At 46.6% G+C, this 12636-nt stretch overlaps 1 protein-coding gene across 3 annotated transcripts in view; it reads right to left on the reverse strand.

The window, feature by feature from the left end:
• Positions 1 to 12636, reverse strand: part of LOC126996641 (uncharacterized) — an 85791-nt gene that overhangs the window by 2334 nt on the left and 70821 nt on the right. For 2 of the 3 annotated variants that reach the window (XM_050857330.1, XM_050857328.1), the window contains exons 4-8: positions 10590 to 10756; positions 7369 to 7452; positions 5583 to 6967; positions 1385 to 1799; positions 618 to 680 (exon numbers count right to left, since the gene is read on the reverse strand). In XM_050857330.1, coding sequence (XP_050713287.1) covers positions 6329 to 6967; positions 7369 to 7452; positions 10590 to 10756 — 890 coding nt within the window. In that variant the 3' untranslated portion in view covers positions 618 to 680; positions 1385 to 1799; positions 5583 to 6328. The remainder of the gene's footprint in view (positions 1 to 617; positions 681 to 1384; positions 1800 to 5582; positions 6968 to 7368; positions 7453 to 10589; positions 10757 to 12636) is intronic. The other variant, XM_050857329.1, reaches the window with a different exon arrangement.

A 12636-nucleotide genomic window follows, 5' to 3' on the forward strand; every position in this document is an offset into this window, starting at 1 on the left:
CTTCTACTGCTACGAAACTGCCAACTATAGTATTTCTACGAGAATCTGGCGGGCGGGAGGTGGCGGCTGGGGGGTCAGCAAAGGTCAGCACCGCCCCACACCTTGCCACACACTCTCAACACCTCCCTCTTCCTCTCATAATTATGTCAGCTATTTACTACCTCTAAATAAATTTAATTAAATAATTGAATAATCGAACAAGGTCATATAGTATTCAGATTGTTTCGTTTTTAGGATAATAACAAATATTTTGTATAAATACAAGGACACTTGACAACGTTGGAATACAACGTTGTCAGGTGTATTTACACAAAATATTTGTTATTATCCTAAAAACGAAATAATCTTAACACTATATGACCTTATTGGATTATCCAATTATTTAATTAAATTCATTTAAAGGTAGTAAATAGCTGACATATGAGAGGAAGCGAGAAGTGTTGAGAGTGTGTGGCAAGGTGCGGGGCTTAGCTGACCCCCCAGCCGTCCGCCAGTTTCAAATAGATTGACTATAACTACTGTTAGAATTATGGAAAAAAACGGTAACATTGTAGATATTTCCGAACTCTTGTATAAGTGGCAGTGTTATATCTGTAAAGAAAGGAAACATCACTTACTAGAGGAGCGCCGTGGCCAGGAGGAAGTATTCGGGGCGGGTCATGCTGGCGTTGGGGTCGTTCCTGGAGGAAATACAGAGATCAGTGAATAAATAAGGTTAATGGAAGATAGATTAAGAGAGGAAGGGAAATAAATGATAATGAAAAGCTCGACTGCAAGAATATGAAATAGTTAACCTTTAGCAGTATAACAAGATATTGAAAAATAGCGGTAATGTTGTTAGTTACTCCTATTACGTTACTTATAGGCTCGTAAAACATATAAACATTGTCTAATTTTCTAAAGATATAATAAATTCCAATACACAGCCACATAATTTAAGTTACTGTGTGAAATTGAGGCTCCTTAAAATAACACTGAAAGACTAAACTTGAGGACCATAGCAAATAAAATGTATAGACAGGGATGTTGGAATTACGGAGCTACACAGATATAGAAATAGGCTCATTGATAAACAAGCTAATGAAAGGTTAACCCTCTAGAGTGCATTAAGTAATATGGAGCTATAATTATGTACCACAACTATAATCACATTACATGGTTACACAAAAAGCACTAATTATGCGTTTTATGGTTGCGACTCCGACTGCAAATCCGACTCCATCCCCAACCTCCTCCTCCTCTTCTGCAGAACTGTGGGAGGTAGGCAAATCAAACCCAGCCACACCACATAACACACCAGGTCACACCACACCGTACATGACACCCAACCACGTCACACCATGCACACACTGAAGACGCTAGTTATACACGTCATTAGTTTTACCTTTTGGAGTATGCCACGATCAGTTCAGGCAGCGAGAAGACCCACGCGAATGCTTGTCACACTGGTTCTCTGCGTCCGCTCCAGGCAGAAGGAAGTTCGTGACTGACTGCCGAGGAGGACTGTTGCAGCATATATAGCGACAGCGATTTTACCAGTCACTCAAGCGGGGCAGGAAATGGCCTCTCCAAGCTCCTCGCCTTATCCTTATCATCGACCAGCTATTGGCCCACACCTGATAATGAGGCTTGACCGGGAGCTGTTGACGCTGTTGAACCTGCTTCCGCCACGTGCAGCCAGCCTCTTGAGTGCTGGGGAAGTCTTGGGGGATAAGAGAGAGAGCGTAGGTGGGTGAGTCAACAAACGTGACTCGGATGTTTCTCCTCCTTGTCTGGGAGTACTGGGGTCCCTGAAGAGGCTGCGTAGGGGAGGAATTATGGGGTATTTTAACTTTTTTTTTTTTTGTCGAAAGGAATACGTGGTTAGTCAAGGGTTTGGTTCGATTTAATGTGGAGAACAGGGTCTCTTGTTACGGAAGCCATGTTGTGAATCCCTAATTAATGAGTGGCTTTTAAGGTAACTCACAATTTTGTCTCTAACTATGCTCTCGAGTAACTTACCCACTATACTGAAGTTAGACTAATGGGCCTGTAATTACCCGGTACTTTTTTGTTAACTTTCTTAAAAATCGGTGTCACGTTAGCCATTTTCCGATCACTTTATGAATCGGATTTTTTTTACGTCGAGTTATTCCAAATAACGACAGAGACATAATCGTGTAAAATGACGAAATTCAAACGTTATTATATTTTTGTCCATACGAGTACATGATAAGTCAAGAATTTGGTTCGATCTATTATGAGAAAATATCATAAAGTATTGAATAGACTGGACTGTTTACATCATGTTCTTTAAAACCCCGTGAGATCAAATTGTGTATAATGACTGATGCCTACACTTATGCCCCTCATTCATCCCTGCGGTCTTATGATACAGTAGACGAGTGTTTGAGAAAAAATGAACAGATGCCTTTAGTTATTATACTTCTCCCCCTATACCTCTCGCAGCCTTCTGATTGAATAGACGAGTGTTTGAGGAAAGACGAACAGATTCCTATACTTCTTCCTCTCCCCCTCGCGGCCATATAAAAAAGTAGATGAATGTTTGCGGAAAGACGAACAAATGACTATACTACTCCTTCCGTTTCCTGCAGTCTTATGATATAGTACACGAATGTTTGAGGAAAGACGAACAAATGCCTATATACACACTTTTCCCCGTTTCGCTCGCAGTCTCATGGTATACTACACGAATGTTTGAGAAAAGACGAAGAGATGCCTATATATAGTTCTCCCCCTTTCGCTCGCAGTCTCATGGTATACTAGACGAATGTTTGAGAAAAGACGAAGAGATGCCTATATATAGTTCTCCCCCTTTCGCTCGCAGTCTCATGGTATACTAGACGAATGTTTGAGGAAAGACGAAGAGATGTCTATATATATAGTTCTCCCCCTTTCGCTCGCAGTCATGGTATACTAGACGAATGTTTAAGGAAAGACGAACAGATGCCTATACCTCTCCCCCTCCCAACCTCATGATATAGTAGACCAGTATTGGAGCAAAGACGAAAACAGTGTGTATGTGGAGGGGAGAGGCAACACTTAGGCAACACTATGTGCATGGCATCTATTTCCACTCGAGAGCCTCCTCCTCTACATGCAGCCTCCTGAGAAGTAGTTGCGTGTTGGAAGAGAAACGAAAAAAATTCTAAGTAGTTTCCAGGACGTGACTGGCGGACGCTTCGCCGCGCACCACCACCACGACGTGACTCACTGCCCGGCGGCGGAACACGCTTGTTTTTGCTCCCCTCGGCGATGCATGGACGGATTGTTTCCCGACACGCAGACTGATCGGGGAGCAAAGACTGGCTATTGTTTGGACCTCTTGTTTCGTCTTTCTTCCGCAGAGGAAAACACAAATTCGACGGCCCCACCAAAAAAGCCTACCGGTGTCATACGACGAAAACGTAAAAAGAAAACCAAAAAACGTACATTTCTTGTTTGACACTAAACTAATACTGCTCCTTGATAACCGTTTTCTTATCCTGTCTTTCGTAGTAAAATCTTTGGAACTCCGCGGGGACAGGAAAACTTGTCTGTGAGGCGGCTAACATTTTCTTTTTCCTTTTTCGTCAAGGCTGGAATTCCCTATTCACTGTACGGAACACTTTTTCCTCGTTCTCTCTCTTGCACTAATAAACACACAAATTCCAGAGAACGGTAAAACTGAATTGAGAGAGGGATTACATCACCTCTTTCCTCTCTCGCCAAGGTTGTGATTCCTTATTTATCATATGAAACACTTATTTATTCTTATCTCCTTTGCAGGGAAAACATGAACGCCACGAGAAGAGTAAAACTTTCTCGTCCCTCTATTCAAAGGCTGTCCACACTATTGCAATTTTTTTCCTCTCAGTCAACATCGCCTGGGAACTCCTGATGGATGGGTCACGAAGCAAATATACTGTTAAACGTTGTGGGCAATTTCTCTCTAACCTTTGCAGCGGGAAACATAATCGCAACAGGAATACCAAAAAAATTCAACTCCTTTCCACTCCCTTCAGTCAGATGGGCCACGGAGCAAATACTGTTTATCGTAAGGGGAACTTTTTTTCTGTAACCTTTTGTAACGGGAAACACAATTGCAACGGGAATAGGAAAGAACTCTAACTCCTCTCCTTTCCCTTTCCTCTAACCTTTGCATCGGGTAACACAATCGCAGTGGAGGCAAACACTTAACGCCCTTCCCAGTCTCCTCCCACCAGCAGTGCGTGGGATTCCCTGCCTCAGCGCAAGGGAGACACGCGCGACCCATCACTCCGGGGAATAACCGCGGGAAGAGGAGTTTGTTCTCAGGGTGTTTCCAGGTAAGTTTGATCCTAGTGTTTCCCAGTCTGCTGCCAGGGGGATATATACTGCACGCGCGCGGGTATACACACTCACACACACACACACACACACACACACACACACACACACACACACACACAATGATAATAACATTAATAATAGTAATAATAAGAATGATAATGATAATAATAATAAATAACAACAACAATAATAATAAAAAAAACACGAGACATATAATTAAAACAACTCAAAACACTTAATAACGACTGAAAAACAAGAATGAGGAACTTATGTAGGAAAGGTGAAAGAGCATAGCAGGCGTGAGTGGTGACGTTAGGTTTATGAATGAGGAGCGAGGAAGAGGTAAGGGAGCAGGGGAGACGGTGGCAGACCTGAAGTGAATGGAAACAGCTGATGACCAAAACCGAGGAACTTGAAGGAGTGAGGAAATATTGTAAGCGTGGAGGCAGTTTATGAATGAAGTACGAGGATGAGCTGACAGTTTATGAATGAACAACGAGGAGGAGGAGGCGAAAGAGAAGAGGAGAGACGGTGACCTGAAGTGAATGGAAACAAATGATGATTAAAAACGAGGATCTTGTAGGAGTGAGGATATATAGAGAATTGAGAGCTTGGAGGCAGTTTATGAATGAAGTACAAGAATGAGTTGACAGTTTATGGATGAACAACGAGGAGGAGGAGGCGAGAAGTGAATGGAAACAAATAATGATAAAAAACGAGGATCTTGAAGGAGTGAGGAAATATTGTAAGCATGGAGATAGGTTATTAATGAAGTACGAAGATGAGCTGATGGATGGAAGCAAGATGGTGAGTATAATGAGAGGAAAGAGACGAGGAAGGAATGCGAAACATAAACAAAAGAGAAAAGAGGACAAACGTAAGAAAAATAAAAGAAAATGAGAGAAATAAGAGTAAAAAATGGTAACAGTGCGTGGAGACAGTTTATTAATGCTTGAAGAACGACGAAGAGATTTAGTTAGGTCCATATTCTTGGACGTATCGGGCTCCCATTACGACTATTTCCTAAGGTCTCCGAGAAGATTAACCGGGTTTTTCATGGGTGACTTTCCAGCTCAGGATGAATAGGTCGTGTAAAACTATCCCTGGGATCACAGAACAGTCCATGAAAAGTCCAGCAATTTCTACGAGAGGCTTTTCAAACAGGCAAACATAGGCGCCGATACGATTAACAATACGAGCTTTAGGAATGAGAGAAATGGAAGAGATGGTGAGTATATTACGCGGACACAAGAGGAGCCAAGCGTACTTACTCACTTCAATCCCCGGAGGCACCACTACAAACACTGCAGAGGACCTCAGGCGTCAAACACCTCGGACCTGTGCTCCTGGGTGCCGCGGGAGGGTTGGCAGGACTGCGGCTGTTTGGTGGTGTCTGTCTTGGGTTCACTGAGCGGGTTGGAAGCTTGCAAAACACTGGCACTATGACGGGAATCAAGCTTTATTACAGTAATGGATAAACTATAGGCTTAGTTGTATATAAACTGACCTAATTACATAGAAAACTGTTTATGTTCACGTGCGTGCGTCTACAGGGAGACTCGAACTGTGACGAGTGGGTGTCACGTACCAGTCAGCCAGCCACTCCATGGACGGCCCCGCGTGTTAAGTGTTCTTTGCCTCGCCGCAGCCGCGTTCGTTATAAGGCTAGTTAAAAGATTCTACGCTATTACACAGTAACATTCGTCGGTACATAAAATATAGATTATACACTTGTTTCACCCGCATCTGATCAGCGTTGTGGTCGGTCGGGTGGATTCTATTTTTGAACATCAAAAAACTCGAGCGTCGGCATTTCCAGCGTGCCAACTAAGGACTCCCGGTATGGTCCACTGCCCGGTACACTCCATTACATGCGACGGGGAGGAACAAGGCCCACAGAAGACTCCAGGTACATTCCCCCAAGCGTGTGTCATAGCCGCACTGCTCCTCCCGCCCCTCGAGACACCGGTGGGCCGCGCCGCGCACGGCCTCGCCTCACGCTCCGCGGTTACCTTCGTCACCTGAACCTCGAGTCACCGTTGGCCACCTTGGTACTCGACCCATTGCTCGTTTTGGTCGTGTCTTTAAAGTTACTCGTGAATATGAACGGCCGTCGCTCGTGCGGCTTTACGGGGCCGTAGAAACTGTTTTTGAACGACCACAGGAGGTAGAGGATGAGGGCGGAGAGCACGGCACCGATGGCCATCACGACGCAGGAGGCCACGAAGAGGATGGGCAGGATGTTATTCACCTCCAGGCAGCTGAGGTTTGGGTACGACATCCTGCGCCGCCACGAGGCGCCGCGCTGCTCACAGGCACACGACGTGATGTTGAGGACGATCTCGTGATCCGGGCCCATCGTCACACTCTCCAGGGTGACAGTCTCGAACTCCAGAGCCTCGTCCACGTCATCGTACACGGCCGCCTCAGCCGCGCCCGAGCCGCTGCCCTCGCCCTGGTCCTCGTCGTCCTCCATCCCCGGCAACTGGCTGGTGGGCGGGGCGGGCGCGAGGGCGAGGCGCTGGCCGGGGTGGGACACCGTGGAGTGCTCGGTGTGGCAGGTCATCGCGGCCAGCTGGGTGAGGTGCAGCGCCGTGAAGATGCACACGCACAGGCAGGTCACTACGCTGACGCAGCACAGCGCCACCAGCAAGCCCTGAAACCCACCACGCCCACAACGGTCAACATTTTTCCTCTCTGGATGACCGGATGTGCACTCTTACCTACACAGGCTGTCATAACGCTAAAATGGCTGACTTCCGCTCAAACGGATTGCATTGACAAAGTAGAGGAGTCATGAGAGGCCATATGCTGTGTATGAAGTGAGTATGATAATTTATATAAGAAATAAGAAGCCTGTTGCTGTTCTAGTCTTATCTCCCAACACATATCTCTTTTTTTTCCCCTAGCTGCTTGCCAAGGCCGCCACACACGGCCTGACTCATGGCGATGGACAAGACTTGGTTAGGAAGGAACATTATCAGCCAAGCCACACTTCCCTACCGCCTAGTCCTGGCCGTGGCGTGCCTGTGGAAGGAGCAGTGTTAAGTCTCTCACCTTGATTGCGCTGCCGAGAGAGCTGTGGCGGCGCCTTTGGAAGCAGCTGATGAGGATGGCGCCGCACACCCCCGCCAGGAACACCTGCGGCACGACAGCCAGGTAAAAACTGGTCCAATTCCTCCAAGCCCGAGACAAACACATTCACTACCATGGCCGCGGGGAAACCCACATTCCTGGGCCCAGAATCCGCCATATACTTACTATATAACATCAGATTAATTTCCTGATTGAACACACCAAATCCGGGCTTGGCTATAACCCATTAGTCATCGGCTAAGTGCGGGCTTATTCACGGCTCCCTGACGACAGCCACGCCCAGCAGCCACCTGCCGCCCACCGAGACAGCTAACGCCCATGAGGCTCGCAGAGGACGGGTTTGGCTGAGGCTGAGTTAGGAGAAAACTCGTTTGAAGTCTCGCACGTTGCTTCTATGTTAAACAATGGCTACTACGACCACGCCAAGAGACGATATGTGTCACCTCAGTGAATTTCGATGATGGTGAAGGACTGAGAACTCGGGCAGCCTCAGATGATTTCGTTTGAAGTCTCGCACGTTGCTTCTGTGTAAAACAAAGGCTACTGCGACTACGCCAAGAACGATATTGGTTACCGCAGTATATTGCAGTGATGGTAAAGTACTGAACACTTGGACAGTCTCAGATGATTCCGAAAGGCGAAAGGCGAATCAGGACATACTTACTGTGGACGTCCCGCATGTTGTCTATAGATAACGGCTGTACTACAACGACGAACAGGAAGAAAATGAAGAAGAAAAGGAGAAGGAGGTGGAAGACGAGAAGAAAGACGAGAAGGAAGAGGAAGAAGAGGAGGAGGAGGAGGAGATGGAGGACGAGAAGGAAGACGAGGAGGAAGAGGAAGAAGAGGAGGAGGAGCAGGAGGAGGATATCTAAACTACCTCGCCGCATTACAACGCTACTGTGCTCGATACTACCGATCTAGCTTCTAAAATGGCTACTATGCAACTGCGGAAAATGATCTGTGTGCTACCTTATACTGTACTACAACATTATGCCTGACTCTCCACGGTGCAGAAAAGGCTGCATTTCATTTGGCCGGATTGCCACGTCATATGAGCGAAAAATATAATTCAATTTTGCGCCATAATAAACTTCATTTGGACGCCAAGTTATGTGAAGTAAAAGTAAAATACTTCTAAATTTTTTTAAACAATTTCTCTGTTTATATATTCAGTATGGTTGGAGTCGGCAGCTGGAATATATTGTGTTCTGCTAATTTCTTAGTTTTCGTACTTGTGGAACTGTTCAAGCATAAAGTCCATGTTTTGTCTTTCTTTTAGTCTTTTAGGTACAGGAGCATTGGTTTCCCTGATTCTGATGGATGTGACGGTTTGTAATTTCCGCAGAACATCGAGAGAGATAAACAGTGAGGGAGGCTGAGAGCAGAACTGCTGGTGAAATAAGAGTGAAAAGCCTCCGGTCCATTGTTCGTTCTCTTGCTGTTGTCTGACGGCACAGCAGGCCACATAACTCGTGGAAATTTGGAGTTTTCCGACACATACTTGTCAACTATATAGTCTGCAAATGCATTGCACAGCCTGTCGTGTGGAATATCTTGCATCACGTCTTTAACGAAACAGTCTGATACTTCCCCAGGAGTCATAAAATTGCCCTGATATGTTGGCGCCCAATTGAAGTGTATTACTGACGACCAAATGAAATAATCGCAAATTGACTTTTTCGCCAAAGTGAAATGCACCAACTATATAGCCATATAGTATGTTGCCACTTGATAATGTACTCAGAAAACATGAACGGACAACCTCCCCTCCTTGAGCGAACCCTATTACTGCGTCCTCGAGTCAATAGAGTGAGTGAGTCCCCTTCACGAGGCGGTGGTCCGAGGATCGCCACGAGCACGCCAGAACCTGAATTGCTCCCACTTACATCACCACCAACCTATTGCCTGCGTTAGGACCCGAGATGATGACCATGGTGGTGGTAGTGTGTGTGTGTGTGTGTGTGTGTGTGTGTGTGAGAGAGAGAGAGAGAGAGAGAGAGAGAGAGAGAGAGAGAGAGAGAGAGAGAGAGAGAGAGAGAGAGAGAGAGAAACAAAGAGAGAGAGAGAGAGAGAGAGAGAGAGAGAGAGAGAGAGAGAGAGAGAGAGAGAGAGAGGAGGAGGAGGGAGAGAGGAGGGAGGAGAGAGAGAGAGAGAGAGGAGGTGTACGAAAGAGAGGGAGGAGGGGAGGAGGAGGGAGGAGGGGAAGGTAAATTGATCGTATGAATATGTGAAGGCCGAATCTCGTATTCAGGAACCCTAATATGGCGGCTATCGTGTGTGTGTGTGTGTGTGTGTGTGTGTGTGTGTGTTACTTATCATTATGTTGTTCTGAAGAATAATGAGAACGATGTTGACTGTTGAGTGTGGTGGAAGAAGAGGAGGAAGAGGGGGAGGAAGAGGAAGAGGAGGAGGAGGAGATGGAAGACGAAGAGGAAGATGAAAAAAAGAGGGAGAGGAGGAGAAAGAAAACGAAGAGGAAGAGGAAGGCGAAGAAAAGAGGAGGAGGAGTTGGAAGACGAAGAGGAAGACGAGGAGGAAGAGGAAGAAGAGGAAACTGAGGAAAGGGAAGAAGAGGAGGAAAAGGAAGAAGAAAAAGAGGAGAAGGAGGAGGATATGGAAGACGAAGAGGGAAGAGGAGGAGGAAGAGGAAGAAGAAGAAAGAGAAAAAAAGAGAAGAGGAGGAGAAAGACGACGAAGAAGAAGAAAAGAAAAGAACAAGAACAAGATTAAAACAAGAAGAGAAAGAAGTAAAAGAGGAGGAAGAGGAAGAAGAAAAAAAAGGAGGAGGAAGAGGAAGATGGCGTGACCCTGAGGCCGCAGCGGAAGGGGGTCAGAAAAGTCACGGTGGGGGTTTCAATGCCTCTCTTTGGGCTGTCACGATCCAGTTCCCAGACAAGCTGCGTGACGCTCAGGTTCATTTTGGTTTATTAACTTTTCCTTTTTTCTCTCATATCTTGTTTCAGTGGCGTTATGTTGTTTGTGTGTGGGGGAGGGAGGGGGTAGTGTGTGTGTGTGTGCGTGTGTGTGTGTGTTTGTGTGTGTGTGTGTAACTACTACCAACAGTACTACTACTACTACTACTACTATTACTACAACTCTCTCTCTCTCTCTATCTCTTTATCTATCTATATCTATCTATCTACCTCTTTATAACACAAAATACAATCGCAACAGCTTACCGGGACACCAGCGTAGTGCGGGACCTCCCTAAACTTGAGGATGGGCGCCCACATCAGGAACCAGGCGGCCAGGGTCACGCCCATCACCCCCACCAGGATCTGCGCCGTCACCACCAGCACGCCGGCACGACCCAGGCTGTTGGGGGCCCACCGCCGGTCACGTACGGCTGAAAGACACGTGCTGGTCAGTCCCGGAGGAGGAGAGAAGCGGGTTAAGGGTGCAGATTTGACTTGATAGCTTACCACGATCGACATTCGCTTGACTTGTAGCCTTTCTTTTGAGGGGAGACTGTGTTATAGTGTGACGTAGTGTTAGCTTATGGTGACCGGTTTTAGAGGTTTAAGGGTGTGTTATACTTTGGTTAAGGGTGTAGATTTGACTTGATAGGTTACCACGAACGAGTTTTTCTTTAGTTGTACCTTTCTTTTGAGGGGGAGACTGTGGGTTATACGTCCATATAATTAAACGTATCGGGCTCCCACTAAGACTGTTTCCCAAGGCCACAGAGAAGAATAACCGGGCTTTCATGGGAGTAAACTTATCACTAGGATCATAAAACAGTCCATGAAAATCCCTGCAACTTCTACGAGAGGCTTTTCAAAGAGGCGTATTGAGGTGACGATACGATTGAAAACACGACCCTCAGAAATACATAGATACAGGATATAGGTATACGTGTTTTCGAGGTCCCACTTCTGCCCTACGCTTCCACTTCATCCCGAGAGCATCGCGCAAGAGGGTCATAATGTGCGGTAGTCTGCGGGCCAAAAAAGGTGAAGGTGGAACATCGCGAGACGCACATATTAGGCGGCGTGAGGCAGCCACAAGGGACGGGCCGCTACTCCTACCAGCCTGGGCGATGCATTCAACTAGTGGTGGTCCGTCCCTCCTACCCCTCCCCATCCTCCTTCTCTTATTCCTTATCCTGTTCTTTCCCTCCTTCCTCCTTTTCTTCTTAGTAACTTCAGCCTCCTTCTTCTATAGTCTCTTCTTCTTCCTGCCCCGCCTCCTTCTTCTCCTCCTCTTCTTCGTAACTTCAGCCTCCTCCTTCTATGGTCTCTTCTTCCTCCTCCCCCGCCTCCTTCTTCTCCTCCTCCTCTTCTTCGTAACTTCAGCCTCCTCCTTCTATAGTCTCTTCTTCCTCCTCCCCCGCCTCCTTCTTCTCCTCCTCCTCTTCTTCTTCGTAACTTCAGCCTCCTTCTTCTATACTCTCTTCTTCTTCCTCCCCCTCCTCCTTCTTCTCCTCTTCTTCGTAACTTCAGCCTCCTCCTTCTATAGTCTCTTCTTCCTCCTCCCCCGCCTCCTTCTTCTCCTCCTCCTCTTCTTCGTAACTTCAGCCTCCTCCTTCTATAGTCTCTTCTTCCTCCTCCCCCGCCTCCTTCTTCTCCTCCTCCTCTTCTTCTTCGTAACTTCAGCCTCCTCCTTCTATAGTCTCTTCTTCCTCCTCCCCCGCCTCCTTCTTCTCCTCCTCCTCTTCTTCTTCGTAACTTCAGCCTCCTCCTTCTATAGTCTCTTCTTCCTCCTCCCCCGCCTCCTTCTTCTCCTCCTCCTCCTCTTCTTCGTAACTTCAGCCTCCTCCTTCTATAGTCTCTTCTTCCTCCTCCCCCGCCTCCTTCTTCTCCTCCTCCTTTTCTTCGAGGAGACTTGATCGAAGTTTATAAATGGATGAAGGGATTTAATAAAGGGGATGTCAATAAAATTTTGAGGAAAGGAAGGAGGGACGCGCGGACGTGGTTTTTTACAAAGATTCAGATTCAACAAAAGACAGCAAGAATTGGTTTTCACTAATAGAGTGGTGGACGAATGGAACAGAGCGGAATGTTGTGGGTATACCATTCAAGAAGAAGTCAGATAAAGCCATGGATGGTGTGGAGGGGGTGGGGGGTTGGTGTACAGGAGCTGCCTTGTATAGGCCAACCGGCCTCTTGCAGACTCCTTACGTTCTTATGTTCTTATGTTCTTCACCCTCCTCCTCCTCACCTTCTTCTTCCTCTTCTTTATCATCTTGTTTTGCCGAAGTCCATCCTCCTGCGCATACATAAACAA

Source organism: Eriocheir sinensis, chromosome 10 (genome assembly GCF_024679095.1).
Source record: "Eriocheir sinensis breed Jianghai 21 chromosome 10, ASM2467909v1, whole genome shotgun sequence".
Classification (NCBI taxonomy): Eukaryota; Metazoa; Arthropoda; class Malacostraca; order Decapoda; family Varunidae; genus Eriocheir; species Eriocheir sinensis.